This window comes from Xiphias gladius, chromosome 23 (genome assembly GCF_016859285.1).
Source record: "Xiphias gladius isolate SHS-SW01 ecotype Sanya breed wild chromosome 23, ASM1685928v1, whole genome shotgun sequence".
NCBI classification, from domain to species: Eukaryota; Metazoa; Chordata; class Actinopteri; order Istiophoriformes; family Xiphiidae; genus Xiphias; species Xiphias gladius.
The window spans coordinates 9,667,270-9,695,074 of record NC_053422.1 but is presented as its reverse complement, the minus strand read 5'-3'; the positions used below and the strand labels follow the sequence as shown (position 1 = coordinate 9,695,074).

The following is a 27,805-nucleotide window of genomic DNA, read 5'->3' as shown; positions in this document are numbered from 1 at the left end:
AGTCCGTATACAAGGAGTCAATAATCCCCATAGGACAAGAGTACCAGTAGTTTACAGCCTGTAACCAAACTGTTTTGGTTCCCTGTCAGTGGTCTCATTGTGCCACTTTCCATTACAGCAGGCAGCTGTTTTCAGCAAAACAGCTCCAATACCCCACTGTACAGTACCTGCTCAGCACAAAACAGCAGACAGGCGACGTTAGCAACTAGCTGGTGAACATAGTGGAGCATTTAGCAGCTAAAGAGCCAGATATTGCCCTCATGAGTTGGTCAAGGCCAAAAAAAGAGCTTAAGGGAGAGTGACTATTGGACTTAAATTCATCAGGTGGACAGAAACACAACTCCAAATGAAAACTAATGTTGCTCCATATCCTTTCAACATGTTAATAAGCAACTGTTTGCTACCAAGTTTTGCCTATAAACTTAAAATGTTATAAAACAGTGTGAAAGTATATTATGACACCTTCCTGTCAAAGAATCAAGTCACACAGACTCTGATCCAATCTTACTTTTTCTTATATTGCCGTGGATGAGGGTAAAGGTTACAATGTAGAAACTTGCTTGCCTCCTGCCACTAGCCGTTTCTTTTTCCACAATATGTGCCTCATCAGCATAATGAACAAATGTAACCAATGTAAGAGCTGTGCCACTGACGTGTCCTTAGGAGAGCTTCTAATTCGGATCAGCTGGGCTCGGCCAAAAGAAGATAACACTTCATAAACAGAGATAATGCTTCATCAACATTATTTTAAGAAAACTACATGAATATTTCAGGACCAAGAGCTTTAAGATTATTCAGTTTATTATTTTCTGGTGTCATTATATCCTCAGAGAGCACTTATTGTTAAATATTCTGTACCGAGAACATTACATTCAGCCTTAAAATTCCACTTTTAATTAATAACATAAGGTTAGACTCCACTGTTTTGCTCTCCATTTGTGATTCATCTTCTCTTTCCCCTTGTTGGAAACACTTTCTTGTATTTGTGGTACTTAGCACATGCTTTTCTTTCATGCGTTTACATGCTAGCCTGCATAGGATCGTCTGTGACTCTAAATTTAAAATAAATGCGTGCGGAAGTTGCGGCCCATTGCTACCATGGTTAGTCTTTTGAATTTTTACTGCTCTGACACTCAAAACAGCCTCCTCCACCTCTCCTTTCAACAGTATCATAAACATAAAAGCAGAGCGGGGAGCTGTCCAGCATGATGGAGATGGAGGTAAACACTCTTGTCCACGCGTTAAGAGGGAGAGGTGTGTAGGGGTACTTGATCTGTGTGGCAACAATGGATTAAGCTTTAGTTGTGGTAATATATCTTCATTAAGGTTGGTTTGCTGAAGCGGTATCTGTGGGGTGTCGTAGCAAGGAAAAGAAGGGAGAAGAGAGAGATGGAGAGGGAGGAGAGTCGGGTGGAGAGGACAGCTGTGTCTCCCCACGTGGATCATCTGGAAAAGCAGCTGGTGCTTCCCTACCTTTGCCTCTTCTTTCCTCCTCCCCTTCCCTATTCCCCCTCCCTCCCTCTCTCCCTCGCCAGGCCCAAATTACCCAACATCTTCATTAATGTCTCATTACAGCTGAGTCAGCCACTGTAACCCACTGCCACATTAGAGCACACACTGCTCATTTGGAGTACTGAGCGCTTTCACAGTTTTAGTCTGCACTCTATTACACTGAAAAGCTCAAACAATACATGCAAGGGCGTAATGTTCATTCGGGATCACTTTTCTAAATCCTATTTATGCGTGCGCCCCCCCACTTATTACTTACTATTTAAGGTCAATTTACTCACTAAAAACTGTAAACAGTGTCCTCTGACTATCCAGGTGCCGAAATCCAGATACGAAAAGAGTCGTATCTTCTAATAAAAATGTTAAAATGCTTTAATTAATGTATTGACAGTACAGTTTTAATTGTACATCTTCTTTTTGTTATGCTTCCATTATTATAGAAAGCACAATAAATTTCCACTTCAACCTTGTACATGTAATAAACTCATCACATATCCATCTAGGGAATTAACAAAGTAAAACCTACAGTATCCCACTCTTAATCCTTAAAATCAAAAGTTAGCATCATGTGCTACCACTTACACCAATCAGCCACAGCCACAAACCAGTTACAGTTTTAATGTTGCACATATGTCAGTTTGTAACAAACCTGTATTATATCATCTCCATGCTCATAGGATGATCAGTGTGGTGCTTTTGTCTCAGCTGAGCTCAGTATTGTACCTCTGCAGACAATTTGTCAGACAGGATGACAGGATTCTGTTTGAAGTCCTCATACTAGTTAATTTTCTTAAGCTCATCTCCTACCACCTTTGTCTGCATCTCCCTTTAAGCATTTATGGAGAGGACTTCTCAGGTCAATCAAAGTTGACTGCTAAGTGCAGTCTGAATTATGACTGTGTGTCCACTATCCCTGTTCTGTCTGCTCTTAAACAGGCAGCTAAAAGGAGTCCTCCTCGCAGTAAACCTGACCTTTGCTGAACTCCATCTATAATCCATAGGTTCAGTAGACTTTGGCAAGAGATGCACAGTCATATTTCCTGTCTGTTAGCTCTGAACCTCGTGAACCTTTTTAGCCACTTTGAACATACTCAACATATGCAAGTGCATGCCTTCCCCCCTGAGCCTCACACACACACACACACACACACACTCGTAACTAGAGGAGAAAACCTGCCAGGTCTCTCTGTCTTTCCACCTGAACTCTGTGTTTATATGGCTCTAATCCATCATGAGTTCCAATTAAATTCATTATTATTAAAGGAATACTATGTTGTTTGACAGCTTGTTTGCCGTCAGATTTGGAATAAGATGGCGAGACAGAGATCATCTCTAGGTGTTCAGCCAAGAGATGACCCAGGACAAGTTGAGCCCATAGAAGCTTAGCAAACAGACCGGAAGCAAGAGGGAACTGCTAACTTCTGTTAAAAGAGGAAAGATACAGCTCCAAAAACAGCTCCAATATTGTCCAATTAACATTTTGTATCTTTAAATCTAACCATCATTACATCCATGATCGAACTCTTCATGGTTTCAAAATCTGAAGTGTACCCATGGACCCTGAACTTGACTTGCAACCAAAAACTAAAAGAAACATGATCTGAAAGAGACCTGAGGACAGTCATGCCCAATCCAAGTAAATCCAAGGATAATTGGACACAACTTAAAATGCAAGAGAATCATATGAACCCAAACGGAACGAGAACACCCACACTGACAGAAGTATTACGCTCCACCTATTAACAAGCAGCCGTGGTGAAAAAGATTAGCAACACACGTTCTCAACTTTCACACTCTGTCTCATGTAAAAAAAAAACACATTGTTCTCATCTGATGATTACATTGCAGCGCATTGCCGTAGCTTATAGCAAGTGCACATCGATCCACTTGGGTTCAAGGCATATTGACATAGAGACCCATGACCCACAGGAATACACTCAGTATAACCGAGTGTATTCTTGTTAGTAGGAAGCAAGTGGACCTGTGAGGATCTCTAACGCAAGTACGCATAGGGTTTTGTTAAAAATGATTGAAGTGTTGAGGGCAAGTGCAGTCACCTGACTCCATGTACCAGTAACAGTGATAAAGGCAGGATTTTTTTCCCGCTCTGGCAAGTCTAACAAAAGGTAACTGGAGAGTAGGGGCTTTTCAATAAATCAAAATCTGTACACACCCACACAGTCCTGAGAACAGCTTTAATCAGGCACAATAATTTACACCTGTGTGGGTGTGCACAGTCTGTAAATCCAACAACATTGACAGGACATTTTGAGAAGCTGTACACAACCAGTGGGTGAAGTAAATACCTCTCATACTGAATGTCACCTAACTGCTCATTATACCTTACCACATTGCCTCATTTCCACTTCCTACTCTTGTAAAATACACAATGTACATGTACATATGACAGCTTTGGGGTTGACGAATGCCTGGTTCAAAGCCAGGTTGGAACATTCTCTACTGAACAGAGGGAAATGAAATTTACATTGATCTTCTCATCTAACTGCTGGCAAGAAAACAAACAAGTGTATTTCCCCAAATGTTTTCCTTTAAATTAATATTTATTATTTAACTGCATTTCATCCTCCATGATTTAATCAGTGCTGTCTAGACTGCACCAATAGACTGGGAAGCACTTTGTCAATCCCGCTTTTAGATAAGTGCTATATAAATAAAGACAATTATTTAAGTATTACTGGAGTGGACAGATAATATGACAGACAGAACAGAGAGTTTATTCCTCTGAAGTGTCACCTTCTCAGTCATTTGTCATGCTGTAACATCACCATCTTATTTTTAGAATTAAACTGTTTACTTTTCAATGTGGCGGCAGGAGTGAGGCACAAGATCAATCTGTGTCTGTTTGCTTGTCTGTTTATCATAGACAAGTTCATCTGAATCTTATGAAACTTAGAAAAGTTATACATCACAACCCCGTGCTCATCTTTACCAATTTGCGTGTCTGTGGCACAATAATTAAAGGTCAAAGTAAAGCAACATATTTCTCACTCCTTGGTCCAGGAAAAGGGTTGAATTGTGTTATTGTAAGACGTTCTATCTATCGAAACTGGCCTCTGACATTATCAACCTAATTTCTGCAATGTAATCAATCTCTAAAGCAAGTCACTCCTTGTCACTCCTTATTTACAAAATAGTGCACTACTATACTTTACTCTTTATAAAAGTACCTTTATACAGAGTCCCCAAAATTGCCACAAAGGAACAGAAAAACGTAAAGTTCGTGCCACTGGCATGCCACTTCATAGATGTGAATTACAGTCAGTTGTGATGAAATATTATGATTTACTGCTCACTATCGAGTAACATTTCTACCCCTTCCTGATGATTGTTTTAAAGTAAAACTGAAAGCTTGAAATAGTAAATAGAGTAGTATGCCTCTGTCCTTATTTGCACTATTTGTTTTAAATATCAGTGGATATTTATCTGGAATGTTTAGTTTTAACTCGGTTTCTTCCTCACTTTATTTTTCCAACATTGCACGATGCAGTCTAATACAACAGTCCTGCAGTAGCTCCTAACTTTATGAAGGGTAAAAGGTTTACTTTGTGTTGAAACTGTTTCAGAGAGCTGTTGACACTGACACTGTTGAATTGTATTGCATTATACTAAGAGGTTTTTCTATCATTTTGTCCGCCCCATTTATATCAATAAATAAAGAGGGCTAAATAACAGAAACACCTCTCTGAATAATTTAATACGATTGACTCTTCGCTAAGTCCCGCCCCTTTGAACGCAGATTGACCAATCGTAGCGTAGCATCGGCCAGCTCTGACTCGGTTCCGGCAACTGTACAGTTGTGCTCCATAGACTGTCATGCAATCGTTTTGGATTGCCGACATTCTCAGGCTGGCTTTGTGGATTTTGAGCTAGTCACGGTTAAACGTTGTGCTGTAACAGTGATACTGATCAAATCCGATCAGATAGACGCAGAAACTTGTGATATACTGAATGTATACGCGTGCTGCTTTTGCTTCTTAATAATTTACCAGTGAATTCAACCTGTTTATAGAAACAGTGTTGCTCCTTAATTTCATAGTCTTCTGTCTCGATTGCCAGGTGATGTGGTGGTTCACTTCTACATTGTGATCTGTACGCTTCAGCCTCTATTTTTTAACTTTTTAATGTGTTTTTGCTGCTGAATCAGTTTGCCATCCTGGACATATATCTCTCAAACTGTAGACCCTCCTGTCTGCTTCTCCCTGAAATTGCTCTTTCGTTTTTCCCAAAAAATTGCATAATATTTCTTCAGGGAGTGCAGTGTGGGCGCCATGCTAGCTCCGACAGCTTGACAGACTAGCAGTGGCTAACGGCAAAGGGACGGGGCGTAGTGCCGGGTCAAGACAAACAGCACCACAAACTACATCCTCCAAAATGATCAAGTTGAATCAGCACATCTCTGAAACAGTTTAGAAATACACTGAACATTCTAACCTTAATGAAGGAGGATTTATTGAAGGACTGTTGTGTTGGACTGCCTTTAGCAGTTTTAGCTAGGTGTACCTAATAAACTGCCACCCTAGTGTATGTGAAATCATGACAAATCAAAGTTGCACCCTATGAATTTTCCTTCTTTCTTTCTTTCTTTCTTTCTTTCTTTCTTTCTTTCTTTCTTTCTTTCTTCCTTTCTTGAGTTTAGGTATAATGCATGTATAGGAAATTTTAATGCAGAGGTTATGTGAGACAGGTGGACTGCGTGTAGCCAGAGCAGAGGTAAGTCCTACTCTTTTGTCAGAACAGGTTAATGTTATTGAATTCAGGCAAGTAAACTTCTATCCAGTTTAAGTCGTGTTGACCGTAAAGATGAGAGGTCTATTGATCTGTATATGATAGATATCTTTATGGTCAGAGTTGGTGAATGGAGGTTGAGTGTGTTGTCACAGTGTTATTATTGGGATATTGAATGGAGGATCATCCCTGAGTCATACACCCACACTGTGATGACAGCAGAATACTGTGGAAGAGCCAGAAAAATGGTTCTTCTCCATCTCTTCCTTCTCTGTCAAATATGATTATGTCTGTCTCTCTGTTTCACTTCTCTCTCTCTCTCTCTCTCTCTCTCTCTCTCTCCCTTTCTCTTTCTGTGACCTTACAACCTTACAAGCTACCCATTATTATCACAGACACACAGACACTCTCATCTCTAAATCTGGCAGCATTTATTCAGTCTGGCAGCTATGTCTAAGAAACTTTATCTCAGGGATATAACTTAGCTTTGTTCAAGAGTTTTTCATGAGACTTTAGGACTCATAACTCACATTCTCCTGTAAGAAAAAATAAGGCAGGTTTCTTTTTACTTTTTTTTGGTCCTGATTAGATCCCGGTATCCCTCTCGTCTCTGGTCAACCTCAACAACAGATTATTGTCTTAATAGGCAAAAATATTATGTACAGACCACAAATATGACTCCCTAACTAAAGTTGTCTAAAAGTTTTATTTATTGGTCATTTGATATTGAGAGCAATGTTGAACTTTAGCAGCAAAATATCCTCGTTTTCAGACTGTCCCTCCATGACTCCTCCTCAGTTCCTGTCTGTTCTGTTTAAATTACCCTATGAGGAAAAGGTATCCCTAACTTTATTCATTGGTAGCTCATTTTTTTTCTCTTTGATCCCCTCTGAAGTTGTCGAGACTTATCACTAAAAACCAAAAATGTCAACCTACTGGTGGCACTAAAGGCAGAGTTTAAGGTAAATCCCCGTAGGAATTACAACACAGTAATTAATCTAGTAAACATACACATGACCAAATGCTACTGAAGCATAAAGCAGAGCGCAGACCTCCACCAAGGCCAAGGTCAAAAAACATATACACCAGACTTCAGAGGAAAAAAATTCTAATTCATAGTAAATGATCTGGATCTGCCCCCAAATTTTGTTGGGTTCTTCCCTGGGCCATTACTTTTTGTGTAATCTTACTGACAAATAGACAAACAAACCAACAGACATGGGTGTTTACATAACCTCCTTTGCAGAGGTAATAATGTCTGCCCGCAGAGATAGACTTGGTAACCAAACCTTTGCATGTGCCACAATTAAGGTTTCATTTTTTTCAAAATTTGAAGTCCATGAAATTAAAAGAAACAGCGCATTAACATTTGAAGAAAGGCTCATTTTTAATGCCTGTTTGCTGCAGAAGTCGTATTTACTTCCTTTTAATTCAAAAAACAAGAAAATATGTCAGGTAGTTTTTAGCCTCTGCTTCGTCCGTTACAATCATGGAACATAGTAGAAGAATAGAATTAAACGGTCAATAAGTGATTACTTGCCCTGGATGTATATTTTTATTTTTTTTAAAAAATGGGGGGTGTGTTGAAGAATATGCTTCCTACCAGCTTTAAACCTATACCCAATTTGATTTCATGTCTCATACCACATATTTTCTTGCTGTCCTTTGTTTTCGCAACCAGTCCATTCATGCTGCAGTTATGGCCATTCGTAAATAGTTATGCCCTATCAGTAATAGGCCGGTTTTTCAGCCCTGTATATTTTGTTATTTAACTTAAATTAAATCCCACAAAACATCAAAAATGGCCTTGAAATGTTTTTAATTTGGCTTTCTGAAGTTTCTAGATATTATATATTGTGTAGCGCTGTTTAAAACGTCCCTGTTAATTTGTTGGGGGCAAAGTACTGTCCCGTTACACAAAAGTGCATGGCATATTGATTCCAGACAGGATATTCAATGCTCACTTGCCCTGCTCCGGTAAGTAGTCAGAGTCAGCTGGAGGGTATCTGATGTTTTGCATGCTACCAGATCCTGGTGTTACAGTTGTACAGCTGGCTGCCTTTTAGTAAATAAAAATGAACAGTTATTGTATCTCTACATTAGTATTCACTGCAAAATGGCATTTCTAATTACAGGATCCCAGGACAACAAGGGCATTTGTGATAGGCTCCTCTCGTAGAAATAGATGTTTCTATTACAGGCAGTAATGGTGTTGATTGGCTGGTTTGGACTTTAATAAGAAGTGTTATTGGACAGAGGCCGCAAGGCAGCTGCTGATGAGACTAAGGAAGATATCTGGATGAATTTACTGTGTCTCTCTTTCTCACAGGCCACATAGACCCAAACACAAATATGCACACCGCCCTCACACACAGCCATAGCATTTTTTTACACAAACACAATGGAGTGGAATTCACTTTGTTTTCAGTATTTTGAGTGCACTTGGCACATACCAGTTATGCATGAGCATACACAAACAAACACACATGTTCTCTGATCTACTGCAGCGATCATCGAGAGACTAATTTAACGGAGATTTACGACCTATATGGTAAAGTCAAGGAAAAAACGAATAGCATAAAAATGAATGATGTCAGTTGCAGTTCATAAAAGTTGTTCGTAAACATTTCACAGAGTTTGACAGGTACCATTGTAGCAGAACAAATGTGATATACTTATATCTGTCACTATACCGAAAATTAAATGAAGAATTCTTCATGATTAATAGAAACTGATGGATTTTCCAAAGATATCTGGTGGAGATTAGAAGGTAAATGGAGATGCAGATGGGGACACAGTTGGCGGGGAGAGTGAAAGGCTGAGTTCCAGGAGGCTTGGGCCTGTCTTTTCATTAGAAAATATTACCCATATTACCCAGCATGCCTCACAGCGGCTGTCCGCGTCCCCCCGACTGCTACCCATCGCTGACTCTGCTGAGAGGGAACATTTACTGTGGAAATTACAGTTTGAGGAGGACGAAAGGGGAGGAGAGGTTGTGTCATGGCGGAAAAGGGAGTAAAAGAGTTATATCCAGGAGCTTGTTGCTGTCAAATTTATATTATACTATAAATATAGTATAGTATATTTATAGTATAGTAATGAAATATACTAATTTCATGTCTGTGACTCTTATACAGAGGCAGGATGAAATGCAGTTGCACTGAACAAACCTCCAGGAGAGATTTTAACGTTAAAAACAAAGCAGCAAGATGAGGGTGTACTGTATTTGTAAATGCTTAGGAGCAGTACCATGTACAGTAATGAAGGAGCACACAGAAAAAAAATGATTTACAAAAAAAAAAAGAAAACCAGAGTCAAACAGTGAGCAAGAGAAAAACAGATCAGAGACAAACAGACATAGAGACTGGCGGCCTTGTGTAGGCGGACTGATAACTAGAAGGTTTCTCTTGATGTTTTCTGTTTAAGGGCACTTTCTCTAGTTCTCACCGGAGTTTCTCACTACAGAGCCCTTTTGCACTGAATACACTCTCTTTCACTGGGTCATCGCACCGTTGGTGATGAAACATAGAACACGACTTCCGGACTGAAGCGCCATTGTTGCCGTAGCTGTGAGAGAGCCAGACTAGCTGGAAATCTCCTGGAAGAAGAGACAGTAAATAATGCCTCATCAATGTGCAGTGGATTTACACATGCACATCTACTGCACGTTCTTCTAAGCACACACTGTTGGTGTGTTTGTATGTAGATGGAAGGTTGTTTCAGACGAATGCTGTTAAATGGACTTAATCATTGTGGCTATTAGCTGGGGCTGATGGGTTATTCTTTTTGTGGCTATTTAGTCATAAACCAAGGTACTGGACAAATTATCATTTTGGCACGATGATGACACTAGATAAAAAGTTAAGTGATCATCCTGTAAATGTTATGCGAAGGCAACTGGACTTGCTTGAAGTTCTTGAAGACGTTTGGCCTCTCATCCGAAAGGCTTCTTCAGTTCTTCTTAAGGGATCATCATTTGTTACAGATATTCATATCCTGAGGGGACACCAGTGTTTGTAACATTTTCCATGGAATTCCACCCAATAGTTGTTGAGACATTTCATTTAAATCCACAAATGTAAAACCTCATGGTGCCACCGCATGAAGAGTTTCAGGATCACCGGAGTCATTAGGATTCATCCCATGGGAAGCATGACTCTGTCCAAAACAAATTTCACGGACTATAGTGCCTGAAGTGGTGGACTGACTGACTGAGCAACAATGACATCTCTAGAGTTATGCAGCCAGCATAGATAGAAAAAACAGAAGCTGTAAATTTTTGAAAACTTTGGCCATAGCACTGGCACAGGACAAGGAGATTGTGAAGCTGTTGGCAGCCAGGGAAAAGAGGAAAACACAAAGAACAATTTTGCAAAGTGAGTTGAAGTATGGCAGTAGCATTACACTAGCTTGACAGTTTCTTTTGCGTCATTTTATGCTGTTTTCCAGTTGGTGGGTTTGTAAACGTGGGTCGTGACATTGTGGGATTTTGGTCCTGAATTTCTGACACGACAGAATTTTGATGCAGCCCATCTTTGGTCTAAGACAGCCAAAAATCGCTCAATGTAAAGGTTTCTCGAGAGAGTGAGACATTTTCTGTCAAGCCTCAAATGCAATGTTTTAAGTCTTAAGTGCATTCGACTGAGACCACCGTGTGTAGAAATGTGTATTTCTTTGTGTTCTGTCATGGGTTTTGATTGTATGCTGTGACAGTGTGATTGCTGACGCTGAAGCCCTTGCTCTTTGAATCTGATGGACTTAGACATGACGTGACACGACAGTTTACTTGATGGTTCATATTGCCAATTTTTGTTTGTTTTTTCTTTCCGTTAAACTCCACAGTTCCTCTGCTGGAGATTTTTCAACAAGACATCACTGTTTGATTTCATCTGCAGACACAAGAAAAACACCAATCCACAAAAAATGTCGTTTTTGCCCAGAAAAATAATCCGCTTCAGTACCACACATTATGTTATGGTTTCAAATTGAATTTAATTGCAGTTTTACTGAAAATACTTGCTTTTTCTAGTCTTGTTTATAATTATCATAGTGACACATGTTGAACTTTTTGCATTATTGTTATTGGATTAAAGTGTTAAACAAAATGTCTTTTTCTTTTTTTTTTTTAAGATGTGTTAAAACAAATTTGACAAAAACACACATGGGCTTCAATGCTATGTTCCTAATCAGATAAATTCTTACTCTAAATCCTAACTTAATGGGCCCTCAGTCAACATTTCAGAAACAGAACAAAGAAATGGCATGTCTTGCCCATTTTTGCCAATGTAAAGAAATACCAGCTTGCAGTCTGATAGGATTACCATGGCAAAGCAAGTGGAGCAAAACAAATAAAGAATGTAACAATACGGAAATGTGCTGGCGTAGAGGAAAGCACGTACATACGCAGCCACTGAGCCCTGAGCAGTCAGATTGTGCCTGTGGAAAGTTGTTCTGCACTGAGTGCTAGAAGTAGGGGACGCTGAGATGTAACCCTGGAGATGACTGTTTATCTGATTTCAATGTTTTGCTGAGCCAGACAGAGCCACATTTAATCCTTTGGACAGAAAGTACAAAAAGTAGCAGAAAACCAGGAACACTGACACGAACTGTATCACATTTTGACAGGTGGAAAAAATACATTAATGATTAATGACATTAATATTTTTATTTTATAAATGAATACATAGACGTGGCAGTTAGGCGTATAAGTACATCCACAAGACAGGTCTTCATGCTCAGTTTTTAAATGCTGCTCATATCTCAGATTTTTCAGACTGTTCATATCCATTCATGTAAGCCATATCCCCCACCAGTATGAACTGTCAGTGATGGTTAGAAGTCATGCGTGTGCAGAGTAACAATAACACCCACGTCCATTTTCTTACTCACTCTTCTCCCACTTGCTTTGAACACATTTCTGTTATGGAACAAGCCTTTGAGCTCTGACTGAACTGAGGCCGTTCTTTAGCTTTATTTCCACTGTTGCATCTCTGTCGTCAGTGCAATGGCCAACAATTAGTACGGGAATATCAAGTGAAGGACATAAAATTGACCTCTTGTCATGGCGGCTATGACAAAGTCACATCTGAGTGTGCAGATAGGTATGATTTTTAACACTTATTGAGGAAGCAAGATTGGAACTTAAAAAAGACGCCCCTCAAACAGAAATCTGTTTGAATGTCTGTTTTTTAGTGATTAGAAACATTAAATCACAGTGTGAGATCAACTGAATCAGAGGTTTAGATCATTTCAAATGCAGTGTGAATGGCTTTAAATGCAAATCTAGACAGTGAGGATGTTTATAACCTTAACCCAGTTTTGAATAAAATACAGGCACAGCATCATTGAGGGCAGGGCAGTGCATGACCTTTATTCACCTTTGTTTCTGCTCACTGCACCGATGCTCTTAGCGCCGGTGCTGGATGTTACCGAAGTTGGCTAAAGTACTCTTTTCACCTAGTTTAAATTTGCAGGAATATTTTCTGGATATCTTGTCTGTACAACAAAACTGCATGTTAATGCCAGGTGTAAAAGAACTCAGGGCAAATTGTGATCGGAACACGATCAGATCAGCCAGACCAGAACTGGATGTAACCTGTAAAATGTGAAACCTAAAATCTGAGACTTGACAGAGGACATGATTAATAAGCATTTATTTATTGGTAATGTGTATCCATGAACAAACAGATTCAGCCTTAACTGACGATTAATGGGGCATCACGGTGATGTAAATCGCAACCTTCCTAATGAAGGATTAGTGACTTAGAAAGTTTTGACTCAGGCACGTTATTATTATTCATCAATGCTGAACATTTTCCAACCAAGCAGAAGTGTTTTAAATGGGTGAATGTTGTTAACTTCAACGGTATGAAAATGATCTTGCTTTAGCTATAAAAAATGTTTATTACACTAAAGGGCAGTACATAAATATAGCCTGTTATGTTTGCACTATGTTTTCACTATGTTGCCTGTCCATCCATGCGTCCGTCCCATTTTCGTGAACATGACATCTCAGTAACACTTTGAGGGAATTTCTTCAAATTTGGCACAAACATTCACTTGGACTAGAGGATGAACTGATTAGAATTTGATGGTCAAAGTTCAAAGGTCAAGGTCACTGTGACCTCACAAGAATTCATAGCTAGTTATGACAAAATTTAACACAGATTTCTAATAGAATAAAATAATGACGTGATTACATTTTATATCCAAACAGTCAAAGGTCAACTTCACCGACATCAGAATGTCCTGCAAAAACACTTTTCTGGCCAATGTCCAACGCCATAACTCAGGAACAGAAGGGGAGATTGTGACCATTTTTCCTGCAACTTGACCTGTGGGCGGAGACATACAACTGCGAGGCGGTAGTTCATAGTTACTTCACTGTTGCGGCATAATGCGGTTGAAAGCGCAGACTCTTGACAGATCTGGTTGACTCTACCACATACTTGTGGTACGTCCTTGTGCTGATGAGACTCTCTGATTCTAAACTACTAGAGGTGGGCCCCTAAACAAAATCAAACCCAGAAAACAGACAATACGAAAACATGGATATTGTGAAGAGGATACAGTGAATAACAGTGTTGCTATTCAGCAGCCAGCTATTGTTTTTCCATCTCAGCAAGTACAGATAAAAATACAATTAGTGGCATCTCTGAACTGCCCAGACAGTTACAGAGATAGAGTTTTAATGGAAAACGGTACATCCTGGTATGCCGTAGTAATAATTGGATGAGATTTTATGGCTCTGTTTCTCTTTTGCTAGTTCACTTCTGCATCACTTATCTCTTCCCCTCAATGGTATCCATCTCCCTCTCCTCCACCTCACCTGAAGAAGTCATTCATCGCTCTGGCAACCTTACAGTGTTCTTTATAACCTGCCTCCTCTCCCTCTGTCACCTGGCTAAAGACAGATGTCAGGGTAATTAACAGGAGACAGAGAAAGCCAGGCGAATCACCACAGTATCACAGCTCTTCATCTTTATGGTGTTTAGTTTAGCAGCATCGTGTCACTGATTACTTCTTCTATCCCCCCAGCTACTCTGCTGCATTGTAGTTAATCGAACTAGATTTCTCTCTCTCTGTCTGTTGACTCCTACAGAAAAAAAAACGTCCAGTCCTTGCTGGTCCTCTTGAGCGCACATTGTCTCAGTGTTTTGTTGTGCTTTCATTTCAGTTTTGTCTCAGTCAAGTTTTTGTCACTCATGGGGATGGGGACTCGACATGCGCGGCATTGCAGAAACACACATGCACACAATCGAATGCTCTCTCTGATGCTGTCTGTTGCAGGTGCAGAGGAGACTCGTGGGAGAGAGCCACGTATTTCCATTTCAAAAAAGCTGGAACAGTGTGAGAGAGCTTGAGTGTCTGTGTGTGTATGTGTGGGTTTGTGTGTTTGCGTTTGCGTCTGCCCAGTTGCAATCTAAATCAGTACCTGTGAATATAACCTCTGTGTTTTCTGAAGTTTCTCTGTGATGTTGCAGGTCATCATTCAAAGACTAAAGCAGAAGAGAGGGAGAGAGAGAGTGTGTGTGTGTGTGTGTGTGATCCACACTCAAGAAAGAAAGAAAGAAAGACAGACACCAGTAGAAAGAGAGAGAGAGAATGAGAGGAAGATAAGACTAAGTAAAAATTGTTTAAATATTCATGTTTTTCGTTAGATGATTTATTCATGAGTAGCTGATATATTCAGTTATTTATAAACTGCTTGTGTGTCACCACTGTTGACAGAAGTGTTGCTCTGTGTTCAGGGATGAAGTACACAATGTAAAATGGAACATGAATCAGACAGCATGTGTTCAAGTGATGCCACAGTAAAGGTTATCAGTGACTGAAAAGTGCTTAGGAGATCGAAGCTAATTTCTTAATGTGTGTGCACTGTGTGTTGCTGCTTTCCCCGCAGCTGCTGTGTTACTTGCCATGTGTTTCTCTCCTGACTCCAGATTTTGACCCCAGTCTTGGGCTGATGGCAGGCATTGCCCCCATAAATCCCATGATACCCGGCCTGGGACTGGCGCCCCCTCCCCTCTCCCAGGATGTGCCGGTTGTCAAGGAGATCATCCATTGCAAGAGCTGCACGCTGTTTCCTCCCAACCCTAGTAAGTTATCACTGCTGCTGTAACGGACAGGACCGTCACAGAAACACTGCAAGCTGAACCATCCTCAGTGGGCCTGCCGCATGTTTTATTTATCAGCGCAGTAGTGTGCATTATCTGTGACTTATCTCTGTCCTCGTCCTCACACTTGAGCCCCGGAGATACACACGTGCGCCGCTCAGCCAGATATTGTGTGACAACAGAGAGGAAGTGAGTATTCTCCCTTAATGTCACCTTTAATACCTCTTATTACCTATACCCACCAGAGTGTAGCTGATTTGCATTCTCGTCTCATCCGGAAGGAAGGGGAGGGGAGGGGAGGGGAGAGGAGGAATTAAAGGAGGTGTTAGGGTGCGTGTATGCATCCAGACGTGCACTTGTGTGATGTTTGTGAATGTATAATTGGAGGAGTGACCTCTGTGAACACATGAAAGCGTGCGGCTGGCTCCAATATGCTGGGCCTAAGAGGTGATGGACTCTGTCCTCCTCTAAGCTAAGCTCACCCTTATCGCTGTATCTTTTTTTAAATTTCTCTTTGCCTGCTCACTCTATTGTACTATACATATAATAACCCTTTTTTTTTCTGTTTTCATATATCATCATCTCCTCTCCTGCCACCTCGTGTTTAAGTGGTCGAATCCAGTTAATTACCTGATCACCTCTTAGTCTTCCAGCTACTAGGTCCAGGTCAAAAGATTTCTGTCAGCCTCTTGTCTGTTAGATACATATATGTACAACTACAAACACTCAACATATTATGTGTGCACCAGACTTTGTCACTCAGTATTCGATATTTTTGCAGAATTGTGCGTCAGGTTCTGAAATGAATGGGAGTGTGTGGCAACCATGTCCTTGAACAATCACAAAACAGGGTATGAAATTAAGGATGAATTAAGGATAATTATAATGAGGCTGTTCTTTTTAGAATTTTACACACATTTTTTTGTTAAATTACTCATAGCTACAGTGCTGTCCTCTGTGGACCAGTATAGGTGATTCATGGTATTTGGGTTAATCTTTCCATTGTTTTCTGAACAAATAAAAGGAGGGGGTTTTTTTTTCGTTATTACTGGAAAGCAAGCAAGTTCTTCGCCTGAACCAGGAGAAAATGTTGGCAGCATGTGCTGACCTTGCATAACAGTAGGTCAACAAATGTTAAACAGCCAGTATTATATAAAACAGCAATAGAGTGGAGTAGGGACTGAACACCATTCCTATACTCAGTGGCGGTTCTTGGATGGCACCCAAAGGGGCCCTTGCCTTTGTGACAACATGCACAGACCCCCTTATGGCCTTCATAAAATGCCACTGCAATTTATGTGAATATGGAGGACAAATGTATTATTTCATATTTCGATACATTTCCCCTGCAAAGGATCTAGACAGGGTTGGGTAATACATACTCGGAAATGATTTCCCTATACAATCCATAGCAAGGTAACTTTCTCTACAATATCTCTGGTTGTATGGGACCTTTGTGGGTAATGCTACGGTATGGCATCGATAGTATTTTGCATCAATGTGACGCAGTCCCTTGATTTTTCAAATATTTAAATCACTGGCTTAGCTGAAGACACACATTCCCAACTTGTTCTTAATGTATTACAATATATGATATTAATGTATTCAAAATATGTTCTTTCATCATAAAATAGAATTTAAGCAGGGAGATTATGTCAGGTTTGACCTAAACCTAATTCATGGATTCACTCCTACTCATCCAGGCAGTCATCTAGTCGTCATTTTCCCAAACATTTTACAACCAGAGGTACATTTTCAAATTCATGGAACATTTTTTTTCATTTGGTTAAAATGTGATCTTCCTTAAAGTCCTTCAGAGCGTGTGTAAAAGAATTTAATCTCTAATTTATAATCCCCTTTTTGGCGTCATAGCATATGGTGTATGTTTTTTTTCCTCAATTTTCAGTTACTGTGATAAGATATTAATACTGTGGAATAAACAGCAAAAATAACCTCCTGAAAAGAAAACATTTCCTAGTGAGAATGTCCTGTGATCACATTCCTGCTTCACACTTGCATTCTCTAAATAATTAAACATGATCCTGGTGTTCACTCCCTCTGGGAAGAGCCTTTCTCCGTTCTTTTATAGAAAACTGTCTGTCTGGGGGCTTTTTCAATTTCAACCTTAACTATATCGTCAATACAACCCTTAGTATAAAGCGTCACTGTCATGGTTAAATACGGACAGAAAAATCAGGTTATGAATTAATTAATACATTTTGTCCCTGTAACCTACGCTACGCTAGTGATCAGGGACGAGCAAATGGAAGGAAAAACAGTGTACCTTATATAGAGTTCATTCTAATCCTGAGGCTGAGTGAGGAGTTGGCCTGTTAATTGTTCAATGTTACAACACTAGAACATGGCGTAAACACTCATATTGTATGACCTACTGTGAAATTATATTCTTTCCCCGGGTTAGCATTTTTGCATTTTTTTCCACCGTTTTGTTGTCATGCAGGCACAGAATCGACGTTAGCCGTGCCTTTAAGTCCTCAAGAGCCCTGTTACTTAAAGGACTGTTCTTTCTAGCTGTTCTTGAAGTCGAATCTTCACTTTGCCCTCATAGTCTTTTTATTTTGTATTTGACTAAAGTTGTAGAATAAACAGCGAAGAAACTAAAGACAGATTTTTAAAAAATCATAAGCAGGGATTCAGATGCAGCACATACACTGCTAAGGTTAAGCACTCCATCTCCTATGGGCCACTCAAACTAAAAATTTTAAGCACTCATGCTACTTGTAAAGCACTTTGGATAAAAGCCTTCACCCATGGCATGTTAAGATATAATGTGGCGCACCCATTAGGCAGCTTGAATGAAATCTCTCACTTTAACCCTTCCCACCATCTTCTCTACAACAGCACCCTCACACATCTTTTGTGATATTTTCTGCCACCCTTTCCTTCTTATACCTCTGTCTCCTTTTATTCATTCCCTTGCCTCTGTGTCACCTTTAAGGTAAGAAGTGTGCCACAGACGAGAGTGGGTTGAAGAGTTTTGAGGAAGCCAATTTGCACCCGACATGAAAGGGCGTTTTCTGTTGCCTTCTACACTAGGCCACAAGGCTATCAAAACTGTCCTTTGAAACTAACCAGAGGGGCATTCCCAAGTAGCAGACATTTTGTAAAGAGAAAAAAAGAAATGCCATCTAAATAACAGCATTTCAGGGTAGGAATTTAATACAGCAATTTATCTGAACAGATGGGAAGACTTTCACCCAGAACCGAACAGATCTATGGGGGAGATGTTCGGCTCACTTGTACGAGCTTCCACTGTAATTGAGGCCACTGGGGGTCTTCCAAGGGGGGTCACAGTATGATAAAGCTCCACCACAGGGGACAAGGCAGGGGTTCACAATAGAGGCTGACACGCATCTTTCTTTAAATTTATTTTTGGAAAGGAGGATCACAGGCTTTTTTTGAATATGGTGTGAGCAAAAGACAGGAGAAAATGGAAAATGAGGGCAGAAATGTTGCTTTTAACAGCGTGTTTTTTTCACGATTGTGAGTCAGTGCTCTATTTCCCAAGGTATTTGTTAGATGTCTGGCAGACAATGGTAGTGAGTGTGTGCTTGATGGGGATAGAGGGCAGCAGGTTACATATGGTGACTATCACAGGAAGCAGGACCCCCAGCTACTCCACCTCAGTCATTTCATGCGGCTTCCTCCGCACTGACCCTTAACTGAACTCCACGGAAACTCAATATCTCTCTCTCTCTCTGTCAGGCTGACTTTGTAACCGCATCTTTATCTTTCTGTTCCTCCTAATTTTCTTACTTAGATATTCATGACCACATTTGTTTTTGAATCTTTCATGACCTTTTTTTAGAGCTGGACCGATGAGTTGAGAAGCTGCAACTATTTTATAATCGATTACTCATCTGAGTCAATTTTCAAGCAAAAATAGCAAAAATGCTGATTTGTTGATGACTTGTTCAAATTATATACAGTGCATTCAGAGGGTATGCAGACCCCTTCACTTTTTTCACATTTTGTTATGTTGCAGCCGTATGCTAAAATCATTTAAATTTATTTCCCCCCACATCAATCTACCCTCAATACCCAATAGTGACAAAGCGAAAACAGAATTTAGAATTCTTTGTAAATTTATTAAAAAGGAAAAACTGAAGTATCAAACTAACATAAGTATTCAGACCCTTTACTATGACATTTAGCTGAGGTATCTCTCATTTCCCTTGATCATCTTTGAGATGTTTCTACACTTCAATACGAGTCCACCTGTGGTAAATTCAATTGATTGGACAGGACTTGGAAAGGCACACACCTGTTCATATAAGGTCTCACAGCTGACAATACGTATCAGAGTAAAAACCACGCCATGAGGTTGAAGGAACAGCCTGGAGAGCTCCGAGACAGGATTATGTTGAGACACAGATCTGGGGAAGGCTACAAAAACATTTCTACTACACTGAAGGTTCCCCAGAGCACAGTGGCCTCCATAATGCTTCAGTGGAAGAAACTTGGAACGACCAGAACCCTTCCTAGAGCTGGCCTGAGCAATCATTGGAGAAGGGCCATGGTAAGACGGGTGACCAAGAACCTGATTGTTACTATGGCTGAGCTCCAGAGATCCTGTGTGGAGATGAGAGAAACTTCCAGAAGGACAGCTCAGCCAGTAACACCAGTTTTCAATTACACACAATTATCCTTCTTCTCTCAACACAGAAAAACTTAGATTTAATCAAACTTTGTCTCTCTGGCTCTTTTCTCTTGCTTTCTGTCCATAATTCCCATACACACAGACACAAATTCATTTTCATCTCCGGCCCTTTAATGCTGACGACCTACATCTCATTCACTGCTTCGGGGAATTACTCTTTGAGTGCCTTTAATGGTCATCACTTCCTCAGGCTCTTCTTTTCTTTTTACTTTTTCATCGATGTCAGGCTTGTCAGTCTGTAATTACCCTCAAGTAACAGACCAAAGATGCCCTTCAGAACCTACCTGTCTACGTGCCTACATTTCTACAAAGTCTCCAGGATGAATTTCATCTTCCTTTGAAACCCAAACATTTGGCAATGCAGTCACATCTCTTGTGTTACTGGAAAAAAAAAATGTTGGTTTTTAAAGACAGTCCTTTATAAGGCAAGAGTGTTTGCCAAATTTCATATTGTTACCTTGTTGTCCTTTTATATTGTCCCCCTCGCTAATCAACAATACTCTATCAGAAATCTTAATTTAATGCTGAATCGTACAATGAACCGCAGGATGTTTTAGCTGTCTACAATGAAAAGACAGGCAAGCTATCACCTTGGTGCTGTCCAGGAGTATCTGTGTGTGTATCTGTGTGTGTGTGTGTGTGTGTGTGTGTGTGTGTGTGTGTGTGTGTGTGTGTGTGTGTGTGTGTGTGTGTGTGGGTGTGTGGGTGTGTGTGGGTGTGTGTGGGTGTGGGCATGTGTGTGCGTGTGAGTTTGTGCGCATTGCAGCTAGAGAACGGTAGTAAAAGAGATGAGCCGTGAGTATGTGCATGTTCCAGTTTTAATGCCATCATCATTGGACACGTCAGGGCACAAAGGCATTTAGGCCATGTGCCAGAGCAAGCTGTGACACGAGGAGGACAAAGCCATAAAGTACCTTTTGATGCGTTTTACCATAACTTTGCTATAGGCTCTCCAGCATTAAAGCAACAGTATGGGAAGAGAGCTCGTCTTGGGCCCATAATATAAAATTTCATGTCCCACCTTCTGAGTACTGAATGAAAAATACACGGCATTCTTCTCATTTAGGAGATGATTGATGGAAAGTTGTATGATTTAGGCCACAGCTTTATAGCCATGGGAAAGCGATTTCAGCTGCTCAGAGAGTACATGAATGAATTGTACACTTCAGCTCCGCTTCAAGTACTTTTGACATATATGCCGGATCCACTTTTTTCTGAGTGTCAGTCAGCAAATGTCACTATACTTTTAATACAGCTGCTGTAAGAATTGGATATTATGTTCAGCTTTTGTATTGTGCTTAAAACATACTGTATAGGTACAATTTATTTGAACATTTACATAAGAATCATCATCACATCATCAGATTGCTTTCACAGCTGTGGTTTACTTAAAGCTACAGTATGTAACTTTTTTTAATAATAATTTTTATTTGAAATATGCTCTAAAGCCATTACCTCAAGTGCTCCTATATCTTAACGCGGAGACGTGCTGTCAAAAGCTTCTGTGACCCAGACTCATTGAACAGCCTGGCAGCAGTGCAGAGATATTACCTCCTAAAGTTTTTGAGCGAGCCTCGCCCTTCTAACCAATCAGAGAAGGCCAAAGTCAGGGGGGGGAGCTCACAGGTGTAAATTAATAAAGGGGGAATTAGCTTCTACTCCTCAGTAATACTCCTCTTGCACTAAGGTAGAATTAGCTGCTAGAAGATGTTGCTATGGCTAACTGACAGGCTAGGATGTATTGAGAGATCTAGATACAGCGCCACCATTCAGTCTTGCTGCCAATTTTTCCCAGTGGCCACTTGTGATTGAAAGGGCGCCTCACACTACAAACAAGGGGGTTTTTTACTATCTCTATTATGAGTTTTTAATCCATAGAGGTTTTATATTTTTAGAACTGTCCCAGAACCTAGAAGAGGGAGTTTTAGTTCCATGACATCATCCCAATGTAAAGTCTATGGGGCGAGCAGGAACGCTCGGGCGGGGCCAGTGGTGGAAACATTAGCATATGCAGTGGGCCACACAACGCAGGAGCAAACCCGGAGGCCAGAGAACTTTTTTTGCCCATTCAACAGGTGAGCAGTTTTCATTCACGTGACAGGGCGCCATCTTTGATTCTGGTCTTTTCTGGTCAGTTCTTGTAATACATCCTTTCTACCGTGCTCTCGATTCCTGCCTAAACTGGTGTAGCTTTCACAAGGAAGATGTAGGTGAAGGGCTGGAGCTTGACAGAGCAGGGAGGAGAGGGAGGAGCAGAGTGGTTTGGTTTCAAGTTTCATGATAGCATTAGCTTGATGTACAGAACTTGCATATTGTACCTTTAACCAGAAAATAACTGATAGCCACTGTTGTGTAAGCCTTACACTAAAACATTTTCAAACCCCATTTTTCATGGTTTATATTTAAGTACTTTGGCACATTCTTTAACAGTTATTTTAGTTGGTATATTTTCAGGTAACATTGGATTGATAGCTGTAGTATCCGTCTTTGACTGAGAAAAGAAAAACTGTCCTATGCTTGTCTGAACCAAGGAAAATATAATACATTTTTGCACATTCGTTCTGGTGGGTTTTGTGTTTACAATGACTTATTACAAATGAAACAAGAGGTGCTAACATGATGTCATACAGACTGGCAGGTAACTCAGTCATTGGACGGTTGTGTCATGCCGTTCCACATCATTAAAACTACATGGGCCCACTCAGGTAAATCAAATTCAACACCGCTCTTCACCGAATCTTTTGTGTTTATTTATCTTCTCTTGTGTTCACAGCTCATGAGGAAATAATGTAATCGATTGCGAGCAATATTAGTTGAGAGGTAAGACTGCTACTTGACCTCATATGTCCTGACTAATGACGAACAAGTAAAACCAGGACGAAAAGCAGGCGTATTGTACCATAGTATTACTTGGGACATCTTAAGGACAAAGTCATGTTTTCCACATCTGTTGGGTCTGTGTGATGTAAATTTCACCATCTGCCCAGGTCTGCACGAGTCTGCACAGACCCTGTGTGGACGTCCGCTGGGCAGCCCGAAATTTGAGACCACGCAGAATATCCACACTACAACCTCACTGACTGCACATAAAAGAACAGAAAAAGGAAACTAGACGCTCTTTTGTGCACCGTATGTATGTTATTATGTATGGGAAATATTGGGAAATCCTTCTTATCTACTTCTTATACAGTATGCTTATTGCCTGGCTGGACTGCTTTTTTGACAGTTCTCAGGATCAGCAGATGAGTTTAATAGTAGCTTCACATTTCAAATTATGCTAAAATCTCTCATCTCTTATCTTAAAGTCCAGTGGTCGATCTGCTTTTGCTTTCACAACATAAAAGAACCGAGTGTGAATAATGGCTTTCAAACCCACCAAAGAAAATGGACAAATGTGCAAGAGTTCGTTTGAGCCACTCTAACTGGGTTTGATTTAAAAATGGAAAAGGTATTTTCTCAAAGCACCGTAACTTAAATGTGTAGCAATTTCATTCCAGTGCGTTAATACAAAAGACAACAAATGTTCAGCCCCAAAGCCTAAACTTTACCTGAGCAATCAATCCATTCAATCAATAAACAAACAGGGGAAAAAAATGTATATAAGTCTTTGCAAACTTGAGTTAAGCTTTATTCCATTGTTTCTAGGTTAGATAACATTGAAACCCATATGGTTTAGTGTCCATCAATTTCCCAGTTCCCTCTGTGCAGACTCAACCAGCCATTCATAGCATCCATGGAAAGCCTGATCTTTCTGTGATTAGATCAGTCAACATTTATCTTTGTTCAGTCAGTAACACCCGTCATGCTGTGAACCAACTTCACGAAAGGATTAACCTCTCTCTGGACTGAAAGTTTTGATGTTCATCCTAAGGATAGCATAATGCGATTATTTCTGTAATATAAGAAGGATCAAAGCCTATTGCTCCATGTTATCGTTTATCGTTCTATATTTCCACGGTCATACAGAAATCTTTCTCGGGTAACCTTTTAGTATGATTTTATTGGTCTCTCACTGCAGATTCCTTTGCCTCAGACCATGTCATTATAAGGTGGGAAAAGATGTGGAAATAAATACACTACAGATGTCAAGAAGAAACACTTTTAGAGGTCGATACTATAGATGCCATTTCGTTTGATTTCTCCTGTAATATTATTTATATCCAATTTCCATACCTATAATGAGTCATTTTCAAACACATTTATTTGATGGCCCTGGTACAGTGATATATCAAGCACACACTCAGTTATTGAGAGAGGAGACCTACTCATGCTCTCATACTCATGCCCTCTGCTGTTTCAGCCTCATATTTAAGCTTTTTAAAAAATATATATTTTCATAATGTTTTTTCTGGCCTTTTCACTCTTAAATCCAGCTGTTTTGGGGTTTATGTTGAACTAGAAAATGCTGATTTTTAGTAAGAAAATTTCCATGTAGTCCCTTGAAGAGACAGAAATGAGTTAAGTTGAAATGTTTCAGACTTTGAGTAGACATGGCCCAATGAGATAACAGGAAAACTATCCCACCCTTGACCTTTTTTTAAAATCATAATGACATTAACATTAATTCACTGCTGCTCCTTTTTTCTTTCTGCTGAGTGCGTTGACAGTGCCAAACTGACAAAAAATTATGGATGATTTCATAATGGAAAGCAAAACACAAATGACGGCACAACCCATAGCAGATCTTTGAAGACAGATTGTCTATCCTATACTAAATACAGAAGAAAGACAAAAAGTGTTGCCTTCTTGGGAAGCAATGCAAAGCAATCCCATCCCACTCAGCTGGACTGAAATTGAAAAACACATTGAATCCATGGGGATTTACTCAGTATAATCCTGAAATGTTCAAAAAAATTAGAATGGTTGTTCAATTTCAATGTGTTTAGATTTGCTTTCCATGTGTCAGTTTTTCCAAATTTGCAACATGAGATAATTTCTGCTTGCTTGATTTTTTTTGACAAACTCTACATCTAAAACCAGACGCCTTTCTTGCAGCCAATGCATGAGAACACAAGAGCTCTAGTACTGTGAGAAACATCTATTTGTAAAATATGATGGGCAAGATGGGTTTCTTCTTCCTATTTTGTGACTTTGTAGTACGGTTAGAAAATATAATTCTTGAATCTTGCTTGTATGAATTTGTGATGTGTTGTAAGCCCATGCAGGCTTGTGGTTTTCCAGGAGATAAACTTCTGCTGCGTAAGGTTGAAGCTGCAGCTGTACCGTCAATTGAAATAATTTTTCTTCTCTTTTCTTTCCTCCTTTACATTTGAAAGATCTTTCGTCCCCAGCCACGAGGGAACGGCCTCCGGGGTGTAAGACGGTATTTGTAGGTGGTCTGCCTGAAAATGCTACTGAGCAGCTCATCATGGAGGTCTTTGGACAGTGTGGGGATATCGCTGCCATCAGAAAGAGCAAGAAGAACTTCTGCCATATCAGATTTGCTGAGGAGTTCACTGTGGACAAGGCTCTCCTCCTCTCTGGTATTGCGTCTTCACGTTAAAATCAGTGTAAACACTTGTCCCCCAGTTACTCATGTAGAATATGTGTGATAAGCCATCTGTCCCTCATATCGTTTGTTGAATTGTGTCACTGCTTTGCAATGAAAACTCCAACTAACCCCCAACTTCATTTTTTAGGTACATATTAGTTTACATTCTGGCTCAGAGGTCAGAAGATAACAGCTTTCTTTCTCTCTCACCTAAACAATATTGAATCTGTTGAGACCCATTCTGTTGTCAGTCCACTGCCATCCGAGCACCCGACCCTCCTTCTGTGCCCCAGCACTCCGTCACCTCAGGTGGAAGTAAGAATGATGAGCTGTTAACCTTTACTCTGATGGAAATGAAAGTGCTGATATCTATCACTCAGCACCACAATTCTCCAGCCTTACGCATTCATTCGGGGCCATTTGACAGATGGATAAATAGATAGGGAGATGGCTGGACAGATAGATGGAAGGTTTGCTGCACTCCATGCAGATTGTTTGGAGGTGAACGACACCCGATGTACGGTTGAAGAAACAAGAGAGTCGTGCAGGTCAGGAAGCCAGAATAAGACAAAATTAATAGACTGTTTCTTAAAACATGATCATTATTGACCATGCCACTTGGCAGCTACATTAGCCTAGTCATGTAATTATATGACTTTGAATATACTCTATACAGCCGCTGTTTTGTCTTTTTATTTTTTTTATTTTTTTGTACTGTGTCACATCATATATTTCATGGTCCTAATCCTAATTTGTTCTGGACATGGTGCGTAAATCCTGCATTGTGTAAATGGAGTAAATTAGCTGCGATTTAACAGGTCAAACTCCTTGTGCACCATTTATTGGAATAATATCAGTTGACATACTGTATCACGTATCAAATGTTAATATTAGAATATTAGAATTTCTCTATTAATCAATTATCGAATTACCTACAGTGCCCACAGTTTAATCTGATTTCATCAATAAGTTCTCTCTCACAGGGTCACACCACCAGACAAAGGAATTTTCTCACAATTTAAAATCCTTCGGCCAGTGGGATGCTGCTTTAGCTGCTCTTTTTAGATGAAGAGGTTTTTCCTGCTAGCCATGTGACTCCAGCTTATGATTTTTTTATTTTATCTCCATCCAGCAGCTTCCACTGGACAGATGCCTTAAATGTCTCTATGTGAATCACTGGCCATATATTCCCTCCTCACAAGGCTCATTCAAAGCACCAGCCACCACAATAATACGCCCTGCATTATTTAATGTGCGTGTGCGTGTGTGTATGTGTGTGTGCGTGTGCGTGTGCTAGGGTGTGTGTCTGTGTGGGGTTCCATCTACCTGTTCCCTACAGAACTGTAGGCCCATATACTAGCCACATGACAGACCTGTGTAGCTCTCTCATAAATACTACTTTCCATTCACTGTGACCTCCTCTCCCAGAACACACACGTGAACACCCACAGTCACACACAGATACACATTACAGCATCTTCAGCACAAAAAGGTCCCATTTTATGCAATATAGACGCAAACTGAGAGCCTTAATCAGGGAGAGCAGACTCAAGGAAAAAACCCAAAACTCAGACTCATGTCTTTGTTGTGCTTGCACTGACATCCAAATCTATCTCCTTTTTCCTCTGATGAGTGTTTGTGTTCATATGTATTTGGAAGAACAGCTGGCCCTAGGCTTTGTGAGCTTGTTTCCTGGTTTTTTTATCTGCACACTGTACTGCACATACAGATAATTTAGACCAATCAATCAACAAAACGAGAGTGATTGCACCCCATACCCACACACAGGCAGTGCAATGAGCTTTGAATGTCAGGTGGGAGGTGGTGGGGTGATCCAGGGCTATTGCTGTAATTGGTGGCTCACGCTGTTGTACATACAGAGTAAAAAGCTCAAGTGTCTATCGAAGTGTCTGTCTATACACCTGGAGTGTAGCTTCAATAAAGGGACACATAGTGAGAACAAAGAGGCTGTGTACATCAGGTTGTTCCTTCCTATCTGGAGGAAAATTGGTTGATCAGTTTAACCTTGTCACATACCCGTGTGTGTGTGTGTGTGTGTGTGTGTGTGTGTTCTTTTTTGACCTCCTATCTTTGTATAGCTGCCCGTCTGTGCTTTTCATTCCCTCTGAGCTTATCTCTGTCTATCTACTGCACATCTGAATGAGTACAGTTGGTGTTGATAGAAATGTATATTTCACCCTGTCTCCACCCTCATCCAATCAATGGAAACAGTCTCAGCTATCTTCCATTTTATCTGTTTTT

General features: G+C 40.2%; 1 protein-coding gene across 6 annotated transcripts in view; it reads left to right on the top strand.

The window, feature by feature from the left end:
• LOC120785123 (ecto-NOX disulfide-thiol exchanger 2-like) overlaps window positions 1–27,805 on the top strand; it is a 156,317-nt gene that overhangs the window by 86,928 nt on the left and 41,584 nt on the right. For all 6 annotated transcript variants that reach the window (XM_040119513.1, XM_040119511.1, XM_040119510.1 and 3 more), the window contains 2 exons: window positions 15,198–15,353; window positions 25,329–25,535. In XM_040119513.1, the coding sequence (XP_039975447.1) occupies window positions 15,198–15,353; window positions 25,329–25,535 (363 nt within the window). The remainder of the gene's footprint in view (window positions 1–15,197; window positions 15,354–25,328; window positions 25,536–27,805) is intronic.